The sequence below is a fragment of the Chlorocebus sabaeus genome, chromosome 25 (genome assembly GCF_047675955.1).
Source record: "Chlorocebus sabaeus isolate Y175 chromosome 25, mChlSab1.0.hap1, whole genome shotgun sequence".
NCBI lineage: Eukaryota > Metazoa > Chordata > Mammalia > Primates > Cercopithecidae > Chlorocebus > Chlorocebus sabaeus.
In genome coordinates, this window is record NC_132928.1 from 46,315,757 (window position 1) to 46,339,850 (window position 24,094).

General features: G+C 42.0%; 1 protein-coding gene across 2 annotated transcripts in view; it reads left to right on the forward strand.

Annotated features, from left to right (window-relative positions):
* Positions 1-10,720: 10,720 nt before the first annotated feature.
* NMNAT2 (nicotinamide nucleotide adenylyltransferase 2) overlaps positions 10,721-24,094 on the forward strand; it is a 175,222-nt gene continuing 161,848 nt past the window's right edge. Inside the window, exon 1 of one of the 2 annotated variants that reach the window (XM_073011694.1) lies at positions 10,721-11,071. In XM_073011694.1, coding sequence (XP_072867795.1) covers positions 10,987-11,071 — 85 coding nt within the window. In that variant the 5' untranslated portion in view covers positions 10,721-10,986. The remainder of the gene's footprint in view (positions 11,072-24,094) is intronic. The other variant, XM_037985840.2, reaches the window with a different exon arrangement.

Consider the following 24,094-nt stretch of genomic DNA (forward strand, 5'->3'; position numbering starts at 1 on the left):
AATAGTAAACAAGATAGAAGTGGTTCCTGCTCTCATGAAGGGTTTGGGAGAGTAGGGCATTAGGAGGGCCTGGCTGACTACCCAAGTTCAAAGCCTGCCTTCACCACATATTAGCTTGAACACAATTTAACTTCCCTAAGTCTATCACCTTGTCTGTAAGATACAGGTAATCAAAGAACCTACATCATTGAGATACAGTGAAAATTAAATGAGATAATGTCTGTAAAGTGCTAAGCATACTGCCTAGTGCATGGCAGGGTCTGAATAAATGTTGGCAGAGGGTGTAAACAAATAAAAAAGTAATCGCAATACAGGACACTGATAAGTGCTTTAATACAAGAAAAATAGCACATATGAGAAGAGGCACTAACACAGACCCAGGGGGCCCACAGAAGGCTCGGGAAGTAAATTAATAAATTCTGGGTTGAGTTATAGTTAGTTATCAGGGATGAGGATGAGAAAACAGTATTTACCAGCTAGGATAGAGCACGCCACATTTGATGACTAAAAGGAGTTCAGTGTGTGGTTAGAGTAAAGGGAGTAAGGTGAGGTTGAGAGGCAATGAGGAGCCAGATCATGAGGCACTTGTAAGATTTTTAAGAGTTCTCATTTTATTCTGAGAGTTCTGAGGAGCCATTGAATGATTTAAAGTCAAACAGTGATCTGATCTGATTTATAATTTAGAAAACATCCCTGTCTTAGGCTGTTTTGTGCGGCTGTGACAGAATAATCTGGGACTGGGTAATTTATAATGAATAGAAATTTATTTTTCACAGTTCTGGAGGCTGGAAAATCCAAGATTGAGGGGCCAGCATCTTGTGAGGGCCTTCTTGCTGTGTCATTCCATGATGAAAGGGCAAGAGAGCAAGAGGGGACCAAACTCACTTTTATAACAAACCCACTCTTGCAATAATGATGTTGATCCATTCATGAGGACAAATCCCTCACGACCTAATAACCTCTTAAAAGTCCCACATCTCACCACTGTTGCATTGGGGATTAAGTTTCCAACACATGAACTTCGGGGGACACACTTAAACCACAGTAATCCCTTTGGCTGGAGTATACAGAGTGGCTGAGAGGAGGAAAAGATTACTGCAGAAAGTCCAACCTGAATTCTTCAGTAATTTAAGAAGGAGAACCTGGGGAGTGGCAGAAAGATCAAGAAAAGTGGAATAATTCTGGAGATATTTAGTAAGTAATTGGCTGGAAAGTACAGTATACATTTTTCACTGCCTTCCTTCTTCCTTTCTCTTTCTTTCTTTTTCTCTTTATTCCTTTTTATTAGGGAGCAAAACTTCTTTAAATAATTCACCTTCTTAGGTAATAGATAGTGCTCTCTGATCAGTTAGTAGCCTTCAGAAGCATATGCCCCATGTTAGATATTTAACAGAGTTATTTAACATTATTGCAAATTTATAGTCATGTGGAAAAAAAGATGATATAGGGACTACATTTGCATTTGGCTTTTGTTTTGGTAACCCTCAAATCCTGCAGCTACACTGCAGATATTTCAGGTGAACAACCATTTTCTTTTTAGGATAATCTTTTGATCTGAGCTACTTGTCCAAGCAGCCATGATAGGGGTAACTAAAAGTGTCATGTTGTGCAACCCTTACTATTCTTCTAGTTTCTGACCCTGTTTTTCATGGTGGAACCAAATTTTGAGTGTGTTTGGGGGTATTAAAAGTGGGACGGTGCCCCTTAAACCCCTCGCCAAAGAGGTGGGTAGAGCAGACCTGTTTTTTGGCCCCAGGTGAGTATATCAGAATGGTCCCATGACTCAAGCTGAGCTAATAGGATTCTCTTTCTGTGATTTGAACCAAGACACGGAAACTGAGGTCAGCAGATGTTGGGAACTGGAGGTCATGTTTAAGTCTGTGCCATAGTTTAGGCTGTGAAAATTCAAATCATTTTAATGGAGCAGCAGGAACCAAGAAACTTTCAGAGAAGGATAATGCTAATGCATGGCATAGATAACAGATTATGTGGAGGGAGGGAGTAAGTAAGAGGGAGGGAGTGAGAGAGAAAGAATGAAGTTTAGAAGCTTCTAGATGCCAACAATGCCAGCTTGGATTCAGAGAGTATTGAACTCCCATCTCTCACCCTCAAGACAGCATTTCCCACACTCTCCTTAGTCCCTAGAAGCCACAGCCTAAATGTCCTGAATTTATCCAGGATCACATTTCCCTTGGAGTGCCTTCCTTTTTTTCATCAGTTTCTACCCTCCCACAAAAATTAATAAATCTCAGTTTACTTCCTACAAGGTGCTGGACCTGCAGATACTGAGAAGACATTTTCAGATTATAACTCGATGTCTACACTACATATTTTCTTCTTATAGCAACACTATATTTATTGTCAAGCTTCTCTACCTTCTATTACAAGCCCAGTCTGAGAAATTCAGATGAAGTTGGCTTTTCTTCCTATTCCCCTCCCCTTTCAAGCCTAGTGTGGGCAAATGACCCAGGTTTGGCCAACCAGTTTCTCTTTCTAGTCACAGTGATTGATAAGGATGGGCACATGATCAATGTAGGCCAAATCAGAGTCTTCATTGAGACTTTTATTGGCATTCTGGGCAAAGATCCTGTCTTTCAGTGGGATTATGACCTGTAAGGACAATGTTGTTTAGGGCTGCCAGCAGCCACCTTGTTTCAATATGGAGAGTACTCATCTGAGAATAAAAGGAATCACAGAGGAAAGTAAAATAGGAGATGGTGAGAGAAAGAAACAGGATCTTGATGATATTATCAGAATTCATGGATATAGTAGTCCCTAAAACCGAATCTACTATTAGACTTCCCAATCAAATAGATCAATAAATTTCCTCCTTGACTTAAACCCCAGTTTGAATAGGGTTTCCGTTATTGTTTCTGAAACAATCCTGAGTAATACAAGCAACCTATAAAATTTAAAAGTGGGCCGGGTGCGGTGGCTTATGCTTGTAATCCCCGCACTTTGGGAGGCCGAGGTGGGCGGATCACTTGAGGTCGGGAGTTCGAGACCAGCCTGGCCAACACGGTGAAACCCTGTCTTGCTAAAGATACAAAAATTAGCGTGGCATGGTGGTGGGCACCTGTAATTCCAGCTACTTGAGAGGCTGAGGCAGGAGAATCCCTTGAACCAGGGAGATGGAAGTTGCACTGATCCAAGATGGTGCCACTGCACTCGGCCTGGGTGACAGTGCAAGACTCTGTCTTAAAAAAGTAAAAATAAATTAGGCCGGGCGCGGTGGCTCAAGCCTGTAATCCCAGCACTTTGGGAGGCCGAGACGGGCGGATCACGAAGTCAGGAGTTCGAGACCATCCTGGCTAACCCGGTGAAACCCCATCTCTACTAAAAAAATATAAAAAACTAGTCGGGCGAGGTGGCGGGCGCCTGTAGTCCCAGCTACTCGGGAGGCTGAGGCAGGAGAATGGCGTAAACCTGGGAGGCGGAGCTTGCAGTGAGCTGAGATCCGGCCACTGCACTCCAGCCCGGGCGACACAGCGAGACTCCGTCTTAAAAAAAAAAAAAAGTAAAAATAAAAATAAAAATTGAAAGTGCACAGTTACTAACCTTGAATTATTTCAACTCCAGCCATAGAAGGAATCTGGGTTGTGAAAATTGAGACTAGCAGGTCTGATTGGTACAAATGTTTCTTGTGCCTTCATTTCCTCTGAAATTAGTTTAGTTGTTATGGGAGAGTTGTTTGGAGTAGCTCAGCTGAGACACTGTTATTTTTTACATCTGATAAATTTGGGAGTCATGGGATTGAAATTCCAAGTTAGATCTGACTTAACTACATTGTGAAGTATTGACCTAATGGAAAAAGTATTTTGTATTTTAATCTCCCTACCCTTTATATAATACTCCCTTGAGCCAAATGTGTTTTTCATTTGGGTGACTTAAAGGAAGGAGGCAGAGATATTCTCAGATGTCATTTCAGGGAATGATTTTACTTCTTAATCAATTATACCCTTTTCAAGTCTGTTAGTACTGATTTTTCTGTCTCCTATTTTTGCTCTTGGGAAAACTTTATAAGTAGTAAGATTTTCAGTCTCAAGAAAATAATTGAAAATATAAAATTTTCAATTTGAACCACCTCCCCCAGTATCTGAAAGAAGCCATGATGAAAAAATGAGCAAATATCTGAGTTAGCTGAAGAAATTTATTATTTTTGATGATATGGAATGCTTACTGGTTACAGAAACTTGTGTACTTTCTCTCTTTCACTGTGGTGCCAGAAGTATTGCTATAATTGATAATTAGGTTTTAAAATTTGGGAACATAAACTGGGTGAGACAGCTCATGCCTATAATACCAGTACTTTGGGAGATCCAGGTGAGAGGATTGCTTGAGGCCAGGAGTTCAAGACCAACCAGAGCAACACAGCAAGACCCCAGCTCTTAAAAAAATGGGGAACGTATTTCATTTGTGAATTATTCTTTGAATAATTACATAAATTATAAGTCTGAGTGAAATTTTGGTGACTTAAAGCTGCAGGAAGGAGGATCTTGATCTAGGGACATTGTTTATTCCACGGACATAAAAATGTTTGCTTGTGAGGAAGAGAGAAATGCCAATCATTTTAGCTCTATCCTAATGATATCTATCTTGAAGAAAAGTGAAGAAAGCAAAAGAGAGAAAAATATAGAAATGTGGAAAACTTTCTTCCCAAAGAAGCAGGGTTTTCTTAGGATAATATTTTTAATAGAAATACATGAAATAAATATTCAATAGCTCACTTGATTCTAGAAACTGAAGGACTTGACTCCAGGAATATAGGTGTGTCTTTTTGTTCTTCCTATGAAAGATGATCCCTAATATTACTTTGTTGTTTGTTTGTTTGTTTTGAGACAGAGTCTTGCTGTGTAGCCCAGGTTGGCGTGAAGTGGCACAGCCTCCCGAGTAGCTGGGATTACAGGCATGCGCCACCACACTCAGCTAATTTTTGTATTTTTAGTAGAGACGGGGTTACACCATGTTGGCCAGGCTGGTCTCAAACTCTTGACCTCAAGTGATCTGCCCACCTCAACCTCCCAAAGTGCTGGGATTACAGGTATGAGTCACTGCGCCCAGCCCCTAATATTACTTTGGAAGCCAGCTATATAAACATGAAATGGTTTTATCCTAATTTGTGATGAAAATGTATAATTAATCTTGTCTAGGTAAATAGGGAAACAGGTGAACTTACATGCCCATGAGCATATATACCCACTTTGTTAGACTTCACATATGCACATCTCTCTCAGACCCAATAGACACTTAAGCCTGCCCCTTCATAACAGGTATTTATGGCATGGAAAGTTCTGGTTTGGTCTGTCTGCCTTGAGCTATTGGAAAACTGAACTGGCTCGAGTGAACTGGAAGGTTTAGGCAGTGGGAGAATGACTCTACTTCCTTCTTTATAGCCTAAAGTAATTTCCAGCTGTCAGAAAGTTGAAATATTGGAAAAAATATTACCTAAGTTAAAATAAGCATCCCCGAGAATAAATCACTATATATATATTAAGGTGCATCTATTGTGCAAGACTTGATATTCTTACATCTTATAAACCAGGTTTTACTGAAAACAAACTCATTATTGGTATGTTTTTGGCAATTTGTTTTCATTGGTTGATATTTAGACTATTGGAATATCCCCAAAGCCATTACTCTCTAAGATTGCAACTTCCAGAAACATTCTTGACAAATGCATCAGTAGAAACAACTGAACACTTAAAAACAATTGGTGTTTGTATTTAGCAACTATGAAGTTTAACCTAAAGTTGGTGATATGCTTTTTTAACAAAGCTCTTTACTCACACATGGTTTATTTTATTTTATTTTATTTTATTTTATTTCATTTCATTTCATTTCATTTTATTGATACAGAGTCTCATTGTTGCCCAGGGTGGAGTGCAGTGGCATGATCTCAGCTCACTGCAACCTCTGTCTCCCAGGTTCAAGCGATTCTTGTGCCTCAGCCTCCCGAATAGCTGGGACTACAGTCATGTGCCTCCATGCCTGGATAATTTTTGTATTTGTAATAGAAACAGAGTTTCACCATGTTGGCCAGGCTGGTCTCGAACACCTGGTCTCAAGTGATTCTCCCACCTCAGCCTCCCAAAGTGTTGGGATTACAGGCGTGAGCCACCATGCCCGGCCCACACATGGTTTTATTTGATCCGTATAGCAAACCCGTAAAGTACACCTCCTAGTAATAACTAAACTAATTTCAGTGAAAATGGAAGCATAAGAAAAATTTGCACCAATTAGACTTGCTAGTCTCAGTTTTCATACCCATATTCACTCTATTGCTGGATTTGAAGTGGCTCAAGATTGGTAACGTGCACTTCTAGATGTTGTAACTTTCTTGTATTACTTAGGACTATTTCAGAAGCAAATAACAATAACCCTATTGAAATTAGAGTTTGCTTATTGTATGGCTTTGGGCAAGTCATTTATTGCTAAGCCTTTATTATGTCAACTGGAACTAAGCCAAATAAGGAATTTATTGATTTATTTAATTGGGAAGTCTAATGGATAGATCTAGCTTTAGGAACAGCTATATTCAACAGAAATTATTCCTTACTGGAGCCTGGGAAGTCCAAGATTAAGGCATCAGCAGATTCGGTGTGTGGTGAGGGCTTGGTTCCTGGTTGACAGATGTGTCATCACATGGTAAAAAGAACAAATGAGCTCCCTTGAGCCTCTTTTAATCCCATTTATGAGGGCTTCCAGCTCATGATCTAGTCCTTCTCAAAGGCTCTATGCATGAGTATGTTCTTGCTCTGCTCTAAAGAAATATCTGAGACTAGGTAATTTATAAAGAAAAGAGATTTGACTGGCTCATGGTTCTGCAGCTTGTACAGAACGCATAGCAGCTTCTAGGGAGGCCTCAGGAAGCTTTTACTCATGGTGGAAGGCAAGGGGGAAGCAGGCAGGTCTTACATGGCTGGAGCATGAGGAGTGGGTGGAGGGAGGTGCTACACACTTTTAAACGACTAGATATCATAACAACTCACTATCAAGACAACAGCTCCATGGGAGATGGTGTTAAACCATGACCCAATCACCTCCTACTAGGCACCACCTCCAATGTGGGATTACATTCAACATGAGATTTGGGTGAGGACACAGATCCAAACCATATCACCCTACCTCTTAAGACCATGACATAGGGGATTAGGTTTCAACATATGAATTTTGGGGGAAACAAGCATTCAGACCTTAGCACATGGTAAGGTATCTCTTAGTCTGTTCTCCAATCTCTGCTGAGAAGTCCTATTCTCTTAGTTATAAACTTTCATTTATTGATCATCTACTATATGCTAGGTGTTCTACATACATTACCTCTAATCTTCATATCTCTGCAGCTTGGTGGGTATTGTTATCCTCATTTTACAAATGTGGCCAGTATAACATAGCAGTGAAACAAGATGAGATAGTAGCCAGGTGTCAAGAGTAGAGCCTTCAATCAAAACTGTCAGGGTTTGAATCTGGTTCCATACATGCTAGCAGTCTGAACCTAGACCAGTTACTTAATTTCCCTGTGCCCCTGTAGGCTTATCTCTAAGATAGAATAAAATCATACAAACTCACAGAGTTATTGTGAGTGTTAAATGAGTTAACATCTGTAAACATTTTATAGTGCTTGGGCTTCCAGTAACACCCAATGAATGTTAACTACTATTATTAATTTGGTGTGCCCCAGGGTTGAACCTGAGGACCTCCTTTTCACTCTGTTTCTCCCTAGGTAACCTCATCTAGTCCCATGACTTTAAATGTAAACTATACTGAAGACTCCAAATTTATATCTCCTGCCAAACACACTTTTCAAACGTTGAGTCAGCTCATGTCACTTCTCCACTCAAAACCCTTGAATGGCTTCCCATCCCTTCTCAGTGAAAAAAACCAGAGCCTTAATCAAGACCTGCAAGGCCCTGTATGATCTGTCCTACTTTTTGGACCTGTCTTTGAGTGCTTTCCACATTCTTTGTTTTCTCCAGTCACCTTGGTGTGCTTGTCAGACACCCCCAAGCACTCTTAGTCTTCTGACCCTTTATACTGGCAGTCCTGCCTGGTATATACTTCCCTAGATATTCAAGTGACACATGCCTTCACTTCATTTAGGTCCCTGTTCGAGTACTGTCTTATCAGAGAGGCCATCTTTGACCACTGCAATAAAAGAGGATTTTCTTTCTTTCTCTTTTCTTCACATTCTGCTTTATTTTTCTTTATGGTACTTTTTACCATTATGTTTATTCATTTGTTTACAGTCTGTTGATTTCCTCTGGAATGTGAGCTGTATTAAAGCAGGGACTCTGTTTTGTTCACAGCCCCTAAATCAGTGCTTGGTGCATGGCTGACACTCAATAAATATTTATCGCTTAACTATAATTATGTCAATTGCCTAGCTAGTGAGTGTCAGAGTTTCGTACCCGAGTCAGCCTCCCTTTACAAGCTCTTGCTCTTTTTACACCACTAATCTGCATATCGTATTAGGGAAGATACAAACCCCATTATGAATATACATCAGTTCTTAGTCTTCTATTTAAACTAGAAATTTTATGCATATTAGGGTTGATTTGCTATTCATCACAATTTGACAAATATTTACTCCACACCTACTACATGCTCTTGGATAAGAAAAAAAACAGTGACCAACTCATTAATATGGCGTGGAAATTTATCCAAGAAACTGGAAGCCCAGGATAGGTACATATTTGTACTTGTCAATCTCTAAGTTAAGAATTATTGACTCTGGCTGGGTCAGTGGCTCACGCCTTTAATTTCAACACATTGGGAGGCTGCTGTGGGTGGATTGCTTGAGGTCAGGAGTTCAAGACCAACCTGGGCAATATAGTGAAACCCCGTCTCTACAAAAAACATGAAAAATTAACTGGGCATGGTGGCAAACACCTGTAGTCCCAGCTACTTGGGAGGCTGAAGTGGGAGGATTGCTTGAGTCCAGGAAGTCGAGGTTGTGGTGAGCTGAGATCATGCCACTGTATTCCAGCCTGGATGACAGAGTGAGACCCTGTCTCAAAAAAAAAAAAAAAAAAAAAAAAAAAAAAAAAAAAAAAAAAAAAAAAGAATTATCCTCTATATTCAGTTCATCTGAAAAGAATTATTGGTTCTTTCTGTTGCATAAGCATAGAACATCTGTCTTCCTCTACCATTCTCAGTTTCAGTCTACGTATTGTTTAAGCCAAATTTCAAAATCTATAAAACGTATCCTGAGACCATTTACTTCTCATTGCTCCCGTCTCTATAAACCCTAGTCTCAGGACAACTCCACTTGCCTAGGTGAGCAGATTTTCCTAAATGCTTTCCTTGTCTTCCCATTTGGCCTCCCTTTCCACCCAGCAACCAGACAGATCTTATAAAAATGTAAATTACATATTATTCCTCTGCTTAAAAGCTTCAGTGGCTTCCTTTTGTTATTATTCCACTTAGAAAAGTGTCTAACTCTTGCCCTAGCCTACAAGCCCCATTTGATCTGGCCCTGATCACCTGATGCTCAGTCTTCTATCATTTTTCCCCTTGCCCATATTTTCTAGCCACACTGGCCTTTCATTTCTATGAGCACAGTAAGCCCTTCCCTGTCCCTGAATTTGTGGGCTAGCAACTACTCTTGCTGCTCAGGTCTCACTGAAATGTCACCTCCCCAGAGAGGCCTTCTCAGACTACTTGATTCATCCCCTCTTCTCCACTCACTCTCTGCTCTGTCAGAGAGTAAATTGCATTCACTTACTGTGCATTGCACAATTGCCATCTAATATTTATTGTCTATCTTCCTCCAGTAAAATGAAGACAGTGACTTTGCTTCACCAGCAGGGTTTATAGCAATACTTGACACACAGTGAGTCCTCAAGAAACATTTGTTAAATGGTAAGTCTTTGTCTCAACTTTGGTAGCTTTTGGAGGATCCCCATCATTTTCCTTTTTTTTTTTTCAAGATGGATTCTCCTCTGTCACCCAGGCTGGAGTGCAGTGGCGCGAACGCAGCTCACCACAACCTCTGCCTCCCGGGTTCAAGCAATTCTCCTGCCTTAGCCTCCCGAGTAACTGGGATTACAGGCACACGCCATCATGCCTGGCTAGTTTTTGTATTTGTTTTTTAGTAGAGACAAGGTTTCACTATGCTGGCCAGGCTGGTCTCAAACTCCTGACTTCGTGATCCACCCGCCTCAGCCTCCCAAAGTGCTGAGATTACAGGCATGAGCCACCGCACCCGGCGGATCCCCATAATTTTCTAATACAGTTTTAGTAACTGCCCCCTTCATGTTCTCTCAAATGGATGGCATTGCTTCACCCACAAAAAGGATCAGTATAACAGAGGAAGGGTTGAGATCACCCCTATCTCTCTGCGGCAACAGATCAAGATTTGGACTCAACTTAACAGTTTGGAATCATCAGATAAGGGAAAAAGGAAAGGCAGAAATGAATGCTACTGAAATAAACAATGGTCATTTCTCACTTAAAATTTTGAGGAAGAGAGAAAGAAAAAAATATCTTAGATGAAACATTTTTTAACTTGGAGATGTTAGAGAAAGTAGGGGGGATAGAAAAATGTTAGACTGAGGAGGAAAACTGAATCAAGATGAGGCAAGAGTCAGAAAGAGCCCACACCATGCTGTGAGCTCTTGGTTCCGAGCTTGGGTACCACGTCTTGCCTTCTGGATAAACTCTAAGGAAGAGAGTGATGAAGTGAAGCGGGCTGGGGGCGATAGAAAGGATGGGGTGGGGCACCAGGACGAGAGACGGCAAGGAAGCTAGAACGAAAAGAGAGGGACCGAGGAGAGAAGAGAGCAGAGCAATACAAAAGCAGCCTCGGAGCTTGCCGGAGCTGCAAGCGTTAAGGGGAGGCGGAGAGTGACGCGGTTTGCGTCTGGAGCGGCTCCTTGGAGTCCACAGCATCCACCGCCGGAGCCTCGCCTTCCTTTCTCCCTCTGCAGACACAACGAGACACAAAAAGAGAGGCAACCCCTAGACCACCGCGAGGGACCCACTTGCACCATGACCGAGACCACCAAGACCCACGTTATCTTGCTCGCCTGCGGCAGCTTCAATCCCATCACCAAAGGGCACATTCAGATGTTTGGTGAGTCCTCCCGCCCACCTCTGGAAGCCGCTTCCGCTCCTCTCCTTTCCCAGGCACCTGTGTTTTCCAGGGCGATCGAACGGGAAGGCGTGTGCCCCATTCGGAGGGGTGCGCCGGCTGATCCAGCTGGTGGAGGCCTGCCCCTTTATTTTGGACTCGGGGGAGGGGACGCAGACTGCGTTTCCGAGGCGTCACTTGCTGGGGCCAGACCCGGCTTGCAGGGGGCCAAAGGTGGGGGATGGGAGAGGACTAGAGACAAGTGTCATTTGGGGCTGGGCAGGGGTTCGAGATACCAGAACTGGAGTGCGGCGGTGCGGTGGTTCGGCTACCAGGCTGGCGAGGACCGGGATTGGGGCAGAGGTTGGGGCGCCGAGTAGGGGGAGGAGGAGGCTGGAGATAACGTGCTGTTTGTTTAGGATGGGCCGAAATCTCGAAGGAGTTAAATCATGTATGTGCCTCGGATTCGCAAACACACTGGCGCCCAACACACCAGTGACAGGGGCTGGGGCTTCAAGATTAATTTCAGATTTGGCTGGTGGTTCTGGGCGGCCCAGGGACGAGTGTTTGGAAATTGTGGGCCGTGTATTGCCCGCGCGAGGTGGATGCTGAGCGAATAGGGAGGGGGCCCTTTTCCGCCTAGGTTCGGCCTCAGGAACCCGCTGCCTAGGACAGGGAGGGGGCCGGGCGGCGGCTGCGGGAGGCCCTGCGGGAGCCGGAGCCGAAGGATCGGGGCCCAAGTTGGCTGAGGCTCTGCCCAGGGTGGCCATGGCACGCGGAAGGTTTGAGGTGTCTAGTGTGTGTATGAATGTGCGAATGAGTGTGTGTGAGTATATGCGTGTGCGTGTTGGGGGGAGGGGACTCATCATCGCGCGTTTGTTTCTTAGAAGCTTTGGGGCGTGGAGCCAGAGAGAGCGAGCCGGGGCATCTGGCTGGCTGGTTCGGGGTCCAGGAGTGGCAGGGGAAAGGTGATCGATGGATGCCTGTTGGAGGTCTCACGCCACCGGTGGGAAACCACGCGGCTTCGCAGCTGCTAGTAGGACTCAAAGGAGCGGGGCATGAGCGCTTAGACACGGAAAGAGGGATGCGGAGGTCACTTTAGAAGCACGAATTGAGAAGTTAGAAGTTGGGGGTGCTTTTTCTTGAAACTGAGAGAAGCGAGGAGTAGGGAAGAGTGAGTGGGCTGGGATGGATGAGAGAGCAGGTGGGAGGCCCTGACCTGGCCCGCCAGCGAGGCGCTCTCCAGAGGCGGCGGTGCTGAAATGCAGGGCGCGCCGGAGCTGGATGCGGGCACACGTGTTTATCCGGAGCTTGAGGATTGCGCGAGCCCTCCTAGGGAGGTTTAATGAAAACCACATTACAGCAGTAAAGACAGGGCGAGGTGGTTTAGGCTAAAAATATTCATCTTTAAACTTAAAAGGTGCGCTGAACTGGGATCGCTTGTTAAAAACCTCATAGAAAGAATATAGAACTACTCTGAGCAGAGGGCAAATCGGGTAGGCATATCTACACCATAGAAGGAGGGAGGCTGAGAAACAGCCATCCCTTCTTCACCATTCGTTCAGCTTTTAAAAGTCTTTTATTAAGAACCAATGCCAACTTGCCTGTTAAATAAGGACTTCTGTTCAAGCATCAGGGTAGACAAGAGCATCTCATCAGTCTTCTAAGGAATGTCAGTGCCCAGTGCCCTTTGATGCTGGTGTCTTCATCCCTTTCCTTCTTTTCCTGTCTGTCCATATGTCCTCCGGCAATTTATGTTGATGCACTTTACTCCTCTCCCTCGACCAGGCAATGATGGGTTTTCCTTTGGAACCAAGAGAAAGGAGGAGTAGGGAAGAGCCACTGGACTGGGGATGAAACTCTGTGACTCTAAGAATCTTTGGTGACCCAGTGGGTACTACTCCTTTCTTCCTGGAGCTATGAAATCCCACTTATTTTAGATTACAAGAGAAACAGATTTGGATTGAGAACCAAAAATTCTGTCCTGCAACTGAAGATTCTTTGTTAACAGTAATAAAGGCTTTTGTTAAGCAAACACTGACCTGCCAATTCTCCATGAGCTTCAAGGATAGACTATGTGGAAATAGGCCTGAGTTGCAGTGGAAGGGTTTAGATATAGAAAGGTGAAAAGGAGACTTTTGGCAGTAGCGATTATTTACTTAGTATAAGAACTGAGGACCAAGGCAGAATGTCAACAAAGTCCTTTGCATGTCCATTAAAGTATAATTCAGAGAGCAACACAAAAAAAAGGATATGATATGTTCACTCACTATGGCTTTAAGGAGCTTATTACCTAATGAAGAATTTAGCACATAAACAAGTAAAAATGAAGCAAGAATAAGAACACAAATACACATTAAACTATTTTTGGTAGAATCTCTTATGTGAATCTTTGAGCTCTGGATAAATTTTATAATTTATTTTTGTAGAGCAGTTCTGGTTAACAAAACCTTTTCATCTATGTTAAGTTACTTATTCCTATTAACAACCTTATAAGAAATACATCATTACCTCTATTTTACAAATAAGAAACTGACAGAAGTCAAGTGACTTTCTCATGAACACACATGGAGAATAGGTGGCACTGAGACTTCAGCCTCATGTTCCTGATTCCTCTTGCAAAGGCCTTCGTACTGCAACAAAGGCTGCAGGAAGTGCCCACTCATCTTCTGACTGCATAATTCCATGAACACTCTATTTTCATGAACCATAAACTAACAGAATTAAGTTGACCATCAACTAAGCGAGATTCCTATATATGCATTTCCTTAAGATCTTTGTCTCATCTCTAAATAAACTAGTTATTTATGAACTATTTCCTTCTTTCAAATGGCTTTTAAAATTTTCTCTCTGACAACACAGAAATAATTAATACAACTAAATTATCAAACTTTTGGCCAGGCCTGGTGGCTCACTCCTACAATCCCAGCACTTTGGGAGGCGAAGATGGGCATATTACATGAGCTCAGGAGTTTGAGACCAGACTGGACAACCTGGTGAAGCCCCATCTCTACAAAAAATATAAAAATTAGCCAGGTATGGTGGTGCATGCCTGTAGTCCCAGCTACTCTAGAGGCTGAAGTGGGAGGATGGCTGAGGTGGGAGCCTGGGAGGCAGAGGTCACAGTATGCCGAGATAGCACACTGCACTCTATTGTAGGTAATACAGCCAGATTCTGTCTTTAAAATTTTTTTTTCAAACTTTCTTTAAGGTGACTGAAATTTGTAATAAATTTTTTTAAAAAACAGACACAAACAGGACTTTGAAATTAGACATTTTAAATAGAGCTCCTGTATCTTGAAATTCAATTTCTTACCAAAGGAAAAAGAGAAAGACTATAAACAAAAAGAGAAGTGGCATTCAAAACTAAAGACTCACTCTTCATTTTTGTAAAGTAGCACTTGTACAATTCTCAATATTTGTAATATTTTTTAGAATGAAATTTTCTTTTACTCTGAAAGGGAAGCTGATATTATTTCTCCTGTTTGAAGCTATAGAAACATACAGGAAAAAATAATATTTGTGAGAGATATTTGACACTTGTATACTCAACTGTAACTAAAATGCTTTCAGGATGAGTAAAAGTTTTTGGCAAAGTAAACCCATAAATGAATGATGTCATATCTCATGGGTCTGCCTCATTACATAAGAAGATAATGTGGAAGTTTTAAAAAATGTGACTGCTTAGTTTTTAAGTATGTAGAGATTATAATTTAATGTGGCTTTCTTTATATTTATAGCTATATTTGTCAATAAATCTGCCACTGGGAAGTCAGAAAGTTTAAATAGAAAAGTAAGAAAATATAGCTCAGATTAATTTGGCTACTAAAAAAAAAACAGAGGAATTGGGGAATTTCATCACAGCAGAAATATTTTCTAGCTATTTTTTGTATTTTTTCTATTTTAATTTGTAGATATAGGGTCTTGCTCCGTTGCCCAGGCTGGAGAGCAGCAGCAGGGTCACGGCTTCCTGCAGCCTCAAACTCCTGTTTCTGCTAGCTGCGGATTAAATCCAGGTCTACCTGACTCCAAAATCTATTTTCTTTTTACTGCACTCTGATATTGTCTCCCAAAATTACCAAAGTCTAGCATCTTTCCTCCCTTTAAGCCAGTCAGAGGTCTAATGCCTGACAGAGAGGGATGACCAGGTGGCAAGGAGTCAGTCATTCAGGTCAGGTGGTTAATACCAGGGAGAGCTTTCTGAAATAAGCTTCAGTGAGAACAATTGGAATTGGAAACTTATGGCAGCCGCTATTTTTGAAAATTAATATTTCTTTGAAAAGTCATATTTCTTCAAAAAGATCCACAATACTGATAACTCAAATGGTACAAGATCCACTATAATCATTCTCCACGTACCCGAGCCTGTGGCATAGTAGAATTGCATGCTTAGGCTGGGTGCATGCTCACGGCCACCGCCTTCCTCCACAGCAGTGGTCCCTCCACCAGCATCCAGGAGAATGTAACCAAAAAGAGGAGGGTATGTTGGCTGTGACAGCCAGAAATGACCAAATTCAGTTCTCTTTCTGGGCTCAAGTGGACCTTTCACCTCAGCCTCCTATGCAGTTAGGACTACAGGCACCATGGGCACACCCTGGTGGCTAATGAAAAAAAATTCTTTTAGAGACAGGGTCTTGCTATTTTGCTGAGGCTGGTCTCCAACTCCTGACCTCAAGCAATCCTCCCACATCAGCCTCTCAAATAACTGGGGTTATAGATGTGAGCCACTGCATCCAGCTGTATCCTGCTTTTTAATAATTGTAAAATAAATGGATTTTCCAGTTTTTCTATTTCAAATTTTTTTTTGCTTTGAGCTGGATCATTTGAAGAGACGTAATCCAGTTTTGTTCTTCTTAAAGGGTAATGAAGAGGGCCTTCTACTTGTTGCAGAATTGGAGATGCAGCCCCTACTGCTACAGCTAGAAACCATAAGAAAAATGAATTTGAGTTGCTACTAATAAATATATAGAACTGCTATAAATCAAGAAGCTGTTGAATGTGATCAAAATTATTATATTATAAAAGTTATTAAGCACATGTGGTACTCTTTTCCTTTGTACCACTATCTAATTTGATCCTACCCTGCAAGGTAAACTGAATAATAGTATCCACTTTTACGATTGATAAGGCAGAGGTACATGTGTAAGTCATTGGGTCAAATTCATCAGCAAAAATCAGTATAGAACCACTTTCTTGATATCTAGACTCTCTCACTCATGACGCTTCTTTTTTATTTCCTTATAATTGCAACAGCACCTATGAAAGAAGAAGCCATTTGAACTTAGCTGTCAACAAAGGGTCATGAGAACCTTACAAATTTTTTTCCTTGGCAACACAGACCTCCAACAAAATATATCCAACAAAGATATCTGTGTCTAACCCAAAAGGTCTTTCTTTTCTTAATACTCATATTTTTCATTTAACTTTGTCATTAGAATGGGCTTTCCATAACTCCTCCAACTTCCTCCTTTCTTCCCACTCTTCTGTTACCTCAGCTAACACCTATTCATTCTTCAGATTTTAGCTTCAACGATAGTTTCTCAGGGAACCTCCACTGACTCCTAAATTAAGTCTGGCTACCCTGACATTTGTTCCCACATCACCTTATGTTTTCCAGGCCATAACTTTCATCTCATGTGTTTTATGGCTGTTTCCCATGGTAGACCTTAAGCTTTTTGAAGACAGAAACAATGCCTGGTGTCATCACTGATGTATTTCCTAGTACCTAGCATGTAGTAGGATCTCCATAATAGTTGTTGAATAAATTTTTTAAATGAATGTATAGAATCTTGTTCCAGGCAGAGGAATCAGCTTTGTACAAAGGCTAGGGTGAAGAGACAGAGACATAGAATAATAGAACAAGGAAAAGTTCAGGATGGCTCAAGGAGAAGGGGAGTGAGAGGTGAGACTAGAGAGGGGTAGTTGAATGTCTGAACAATTACGAAGGCTCCTAAGTCATTTTAAAGATTTTAGACTTTATCCCAATGACAATGAGAAGACATTGCATTGTTTTTAAAGTAAAGGGGTAACATAGCCATGTCTTTAAATTATGATTTAATTAAATGTTTAATATAGATTGGTGAAGGGCAAGAATGTGGTGACCAGTTAGGCATATGTTTCAGCAATAAAGGATTCAACCCAAAGAAGATGGTCACCAGGCCCAGGCTGGTGGTTTCTGGGATGGAGAATGTGTATCTGAACGTTATTTAGGAGGTAAAAGAGATCTTCATTTGGCCGGGTGCGGTGGCTCACGCCTGTAACCACAGCACTTTGAGAGGCTGAGGCAGGCAGATCGCGAGGAGAGGAGATCGAGACCATCCTGGCTAACATAGTGAAGCCCCGTCTCTACTAAAAATACAAAAAATTAGCCGGGCGTGGTGGCATGTGCTTGTAGTACCAGCTACTCGGGAGGCTGAGACAGGAGAATCGCTTGAACCCGGGAGGAAGAGGTTGCAGTGAGCTGAGATCGCACCACTGCACTCCAGTCTGAGTGACAGAGCGAGACTACATCTCAAAAAAAAAAAAAAAAAAAAAAAAAAAGAGAGAGAGAGAGATCCTCATTTCGTGATGTGATGAGTGTGTGATGGTGAAGTAGTCCAGGGTAATTTGCAGGTTTCTATCCAAGGTGGATGAATAGAAAATGCTGGAGGAGAAGCAGGTTTAGGGGTTGGTGGGGAAAGTAAAGATTCGTACTTCTTCCTTGAAAATTTTGGTAATATGTGTTCTAACCAAGCACTGATGTGACAGAATACCTAAATGCAAAGTTTCTTTGTGACCTAGGATGTCTGAGTCTTATAATGAAAGTTCCCAGTAGGTTCCAGTTAGATTATTAAAATTTATTCATGCAAGAAAGATATAAAATTTATTAACAGTATGGAAATAAAATGCAAAAAGAAAGGTTTTCTGCTTTTTAAAAAAAATATATAAAATGGAAGATAATCAGTATCCTAAATTTGACTCTTTTTAAGGTTGAGGCTGTAAAATTAGGAATAACTGATAGTAGTTCGCAAAACCACTTTTGACTTGCCCACCACTCTGATGATGGCTGTGACATTACGCTTAAGTAGATGCTTGGGGTTGGGCATGTGGTTGATGCCTATAATCTCAATACTTTGGGATCACTTGAGCCCAGCAGTTTGAGACCAGCCTGGGCAACATGGTGAAACCCCATCTCTACTAAAAATATAAAAATTAGCTGGGCATGGTGGCACGTGCCCGTAGTCCTAGCTGCATGGGAGGCTGAGGTGGAAGGATCGCTTGAGCAATGGGAGGCTGACATGGAAGGATCGTGAGAACAAGGAAGTCAAGGCTGCAGTGAGTCATGATGACACCACTGCACTCCAGCCTGGGCAACAGAGTGAGACCCTGTCTCAAAGGAAAAAAAAGAAAGTAGCCAGGCGCAGCGGCTCCTGCTTGTAATCCCAGCACTTTAGGAGGTCGGGAGGGACCGATCTTGAGGTTAGGAGTTCAAGACCAATCTGGTCAACATGATGAAACCCCGTCTCTACTAAAAATACAAAAATTAGCCAGGGGTGGTGGCAGGCACCTGTAATCCCAGCTACTTGGGAGGCTGAGGCAGGAGAATTGCTTGAATCCGGGAGGTGGAAGTTGTAGTGAACCAAGATCTCGCCACTGCACTCCAGCCTAGGCAATAGAGCAAGACACCTTCTCAAAAAAAAAAAAAAGAGGTAGATGCTTGGGAATCCTACCTAATTTGTTGGTAAGTTGAAGGTACACAAGTGGTAACTCATGGATCACTCAAGGTGGTTTCACTAGCAGGAGCAGTGTCTGCTCATGACACAAGAATAATGGGCTGAAAAAGAAAATGTAGACATTTGTGTTCACACAAACTGTTGACTCAGTTTACTTTTTTCTGCTGCACTGACTAACTGAACCTCATGTGAAAACAACCTAACCATGAGAGGCAAATCTTCTGTCTAGAATGTATTCCAAACTAAGCAATATGGTCTAATGAAGAACAGAGCTGATGTCCTAAGAGTCTTGAAATATTTATTTCAGTTTCTCTTCTCTTTTTGTTTTACTTGTTCCTATTCTATATTTCTAAGCCTTTCTGCTTAGAACTATCAGAATTAAGATAATTCAATTATTTCTCAAATCATTGAATTATTGCTTAGTAGGAACATCCTTTGAAATGTTATGGGTGCCAGAGAAACATTTCTATATAAACTTCCAATTTTAGATTAAGTCAAATGAACAGCCTAAAGTGTGAAGGCAAACTAAAAAGCATAACCTGCCAACATTCAAGTTTGAACCCCTCTGTTTCAAAGATATCCACAGACACAAGAGGCAAATGAAAAAGTAGACAGATAATATATTTATTTTGTTATTTTTCTATCGATAGGCAATAGTTTAAAAGTAATCCATGCATGACTGGCAGAGAGAATGAAAATCCAGTTTTGAAAGTGTTTCTTTGAAAAACTTCAAGTCTTAATTTTTCAATATAATTGTCTTCTTGGTCACCAGTACAGTGTCCTGAATGTGGTGGTTGTTTAGTTAATGTTTAATGATGCTGTAAAATATACTTTCTAGCACAGTTCTTGTTCACACTTGGTTTTTGGATCATCCTGAATTGCTCAAAAAGATCCTAACTACACAAAGGAATGCAAAAATATTTTTTCAGGCAGGGTGTGGTAGCACATGCCTATAATCCCAGTGCTTTGAAGTCTAAAGGAGGAGAATTGCTTTCGCCTAGGAGTTCAAGGTTGTAGTGAGCCATTATCACAGCACTGCACTCCATCCTGGGCAACAGAGCAAGATCTTGTCTTAAAAAAATTTTTTTAGCCGGGTGTGGTGGCTCACGCCTGTAATCGCAGCACTTTGGGAGGCCGAGACAGGCGGATCAGAAGGTCAGGAGATCAAGACTATCCTGGCTAACATGGTGAAACCCTGTCTCTACTAAAAATACACAAAAAACTAGCCGGGCGTAGTGGCGGGCGCCTGTAGTCCCAGCTATTCGCGAGGCTGAGGCAGGAGAACGGCGGGAACCCGGGAGACGGAGCTTGTAGTGAGCCGAGATTGTGCCACTGCACTCCAGCCTGGACGATTGAGCAATACTCCGTTTCAAAAAAAAAAAAAAAATTTAAACATATTCAATACACAAAATTTTAGTTAAACAAAGGCATTTAAAATAATTCTTTAGGATTCAATGTTATAGACTAAGACCTGAGATATAGGAGTTCATTTTATAGAGAATTACATAACTTTATTTATGGATATGTTCCATATCTCAATATATGTAAATGCAGCATCAGTTTACAAGGAGGGAAGTTTTCCACTTCCAGAGATCTTCCAATTATAAGCACTCAATTGCATGGAACACATTTGCTTTTTTTGGATAGTTTGGCAGCTAGCCTCAGAAGTCTTTTAGCTTAAAAACATCTTTCAGTGGCTTACGTGGTATGACCAAGGCCATCCTCCTGGTATTGGCTCCTTCCTCTTTTTACATCTTCCAGTGTCTCCATGATTTGTAAACTCTGCGGCAAAGGCAAATATTATAACCACTACCAGCATCATCATCTTCCCCATTATCATCCTGATCATGAAGCCACTTTATTTGAGCTTATTTAAACCATACTGCCATTAAGCTATTTTTTATTAAATTTAATGCATAATTCTCTTTAGCATTATACAAGTGAGCCAGCCAGGAAAATTCTTTTAATCGTGGCAATAAGAGGTTAAGAGGAGGAAGTAGCAAGGGAGCAAGACTCTGAGGCTAACCCCTGGAAGTGATAGCAGCTAAATAGCAGTCTTTCTCTGTTTTTTCTCCTACATCAAATTGCCTCCACATGAGTAGACATGCTGCAACATATTGACCTCATTTAATATTTACCAGGCAGTAGAAGAGACAGTAAAGCATATTCCCTAGATAAGACTAAATGCTTATAGTTTTATTCTTGTTTCAGTTTCTTAGGCCAAAAACCTTGGACTAATGCTTAATTATTCCCTGTTTTGTACACATTATTTATGTCCAAATGTTTTGGAATCTCTTTATCTTCAAAATATAACTAAGACCAACTACCTCTCTCCATCTACATCCCTGGTGCAAGCCACTGTTATCTTTCATTTGAATTATTGCAATAGCCTCTTAACTGGTCTTTCTGCTTCCACTCTTGGTTGCAATACTCAATTCTTAACAAATAATCAGAGTGATCCTTTAGGCCGGACATGGTGGCTCACACCTGTAATCCCAGCACTTTGGGAGGCCGAGGGAGGTGGATCATGAGGTCACAAGATCGAGATCATCTTGGCTAACAAGGTGAAACCTCATCTCCACTAAAAATACAAAAAATTAGCCAGGCATGGTGGCACGTGCCTGTAGTCCCAGCTACTTGGGAGGCTGAGGCAGAAGAATCGCTTGAACCTGGGAGGCAGAGGTTGCAGTGAGCCAAAATTGCACCACTGCACTCCAGCCTGGGCCACAGAGCGAGACTCCATCTCAGTAAACAAATAAACAAAAAAAACCCAGAGCAATCCTTTCAAAATGTAAGCCAAATCTAAGTCAGATCATGTTGCTCCTTTGCTCCAAATCCTCCATAGCTCCATATCTCAATCAAAGTCAAAGTCATCATCATGGCCTACAGGCCTCCATGATCAGCCACCCTGCCCCCACCTCCACCCTAACACATCACTTCCACTTCATTCTTAGCTAACCTCACAGAACGTCCTTGCTTTGGCCTCAGAGTCTTTGTGCTGAATGTTTCCTCTGCCTGGAATGCCCTTCCCCGTGTAGCCCATGTCTCATTCACTGCCCTCCAATTCTCTGCTCAAATGTAACCTTCTCCTCATTGTCCGCTTGGCAGATCCTACTCCCCTGATCATATAATTTAAAATCGCACCTCACACACTCCCAGTCCCTCTTATTCTGCTCTACTTATATCTTTTCTCCCTTGTGCTTATCACATTTAAACTAAGGATGCTATTTCTTGTTTTCTTATGCTTATTATTCAATGTCTGTCTCCCCAGCTAGAGCTCCTCAAGAGCAGAGATCTTTGTTTACTCTGCTCATTAATGTATCTCAGGCTCCTAGGACAGTGCCTGCCACACAGTGAGTGCTCATTAAACGTTTCTTGAGGCCAGGTGTGGTGGCTCATGCCTGTAAGCCCAGCACTTTGGGAGGCTGAAGTGGCCACATCCCTTGAGGTCAGGAGTTTCATACCAGCCTGCAACATGGGGAAACCCTGTCTCTACTAAAAATTCCAAAAAATTTGCCAGGCGTGGTGGTGCATGCCTGTAATCCTAGCTACTCAGGAGGCTGAGGTGGGACGATAGGAGGTGGAGGTTGCACTGAGCCTAGATCATGCCACTGCACTCTAGTCTGGGTGACAGAGCGAGGCTCCATCTAAAAAAAAAAATGTTTTTTGAATGAGTAATGAGTGACATGTTAGATTCCTCATCTCAAGTCTATGGTCGACTTACTGGCAGGAAGGGTAGAGTCAGGAGGGCTCTATGGCTATTGATGATCTCTAGCGGAGACAAACTAAACAAAGCAATTGAAGTGAAAAGTGTTACAAAAGAGGTGAGAATGAGGTAAAGTAGGAGCATGGAGGAAATTACCATGCTGGACATGGTAGGTGGGCCATTAGAGCAGGTGTTAGTGAGAGTTTGAGCTTGAAAGTTAAAGCTGCCGAGTGGACAGAATAGAAAAAGGCATTCTTGGCTGGGCGTGGTGGCTCATACCTGTAATCCCAGCACTTTGGGAGGCCAAGGTGGGAGGATTGCTTGAGCCCAGGATTTGGAGACCAGCCTGGGCTTTATAATGAGACCCCATCTCTACAAAAATTTAAAAAATTAGCTGGGTGTGGTGGCATGTGCCTGTAGTCCCAGCTACTTGGGAGGCTGAGGTGGGGGGATCACTTGAGCCCAGAAGTTCAGGACCAGCCTGGGCAACAAAGCGAGACTTCATCTCTTTTAAAAAAAAAAAAAAAAAAAAAGGAAATTAAAAAAGAGAGAGAGAGAGAGAATGACATTCTGGGAAGAGAGTGGGATATGTGTGGAAGTCTCAACAGCATGGCACATTAAGGAATTTCCAGGGAACTTGCTAGAGTGCAGGTGGGAAGGGAGGGAAGGACAAGAGATGAGAGAGCCAGAAAACAGGTTGGGAGGGGGACAGTGCCAAGGGTTCAGATCTGATCCAGCATTTTTTTTAGCAGGCCTCAAAAGGTGATGGACAAAGGAGTACACGGCAGATGTTAGACCTGCATCCCAAATGTCAACGTTCCCTTTGTTAGCAGTTCAGTAGGGAGCTGCCATTGTGATTTTATCTAAACATTTTAAAGTTATTATTTCTGTATCACTCTTTGAAATGAAGAGGATTTTTTCTTTTTCTTTCTTTTAATGATTTTATTTATTTACTTATTTTTTATTTTTATTTTTTGAGATGGAGTCTCACTCTGCTGCCCAGGCTGGAGTGCAGTGGTACTGTCTCAGCTCACTGCAATCTCCGCCTCCCAGGTTAAAGTGATTCTCATGCCTCAGCCTCCAGAGTAGCTGGGACTACAGGCGTCCGCCATCATGCTCGGCTAAATTTTTTTTTTTTGTATTATTTTTATAGACACAGGATTTCACCATGTTGCCCAAGCTGGTCTTGAACTCCTGACCTCAGGTGATCCGCCTGCCTCAGCCTCCCAAAGTGCTGAGATTACAGGGGTGTGCCACCATGCCTGGCCACGATTTTATTATTTTCTGAAATGGAACCATTATACATTACATAAAGTATATCTGTCGATGAAATACACAAGTGAGAAATTATATTGCTGTACAACCCACCAAAATAACAACAAATAAGCAAAAAAGTCACTCCCCTGATTTGTTCTTGCCTAGGATCTAGATTTTACTGTGCTTCACTGGAATGCCCCTGTTGCTCAAGTATTCTCAGATTTGGTGAACTCAGTTCACCCTAGTTTTATCTTCCATGATTTTGTGGGATTTGGATATGTGCCTGCTTTCTTCTCCACAGGCTTAATTGTCTGAAAAGTAAGCACTGTGGAGATCCTGTCTTTTGACACT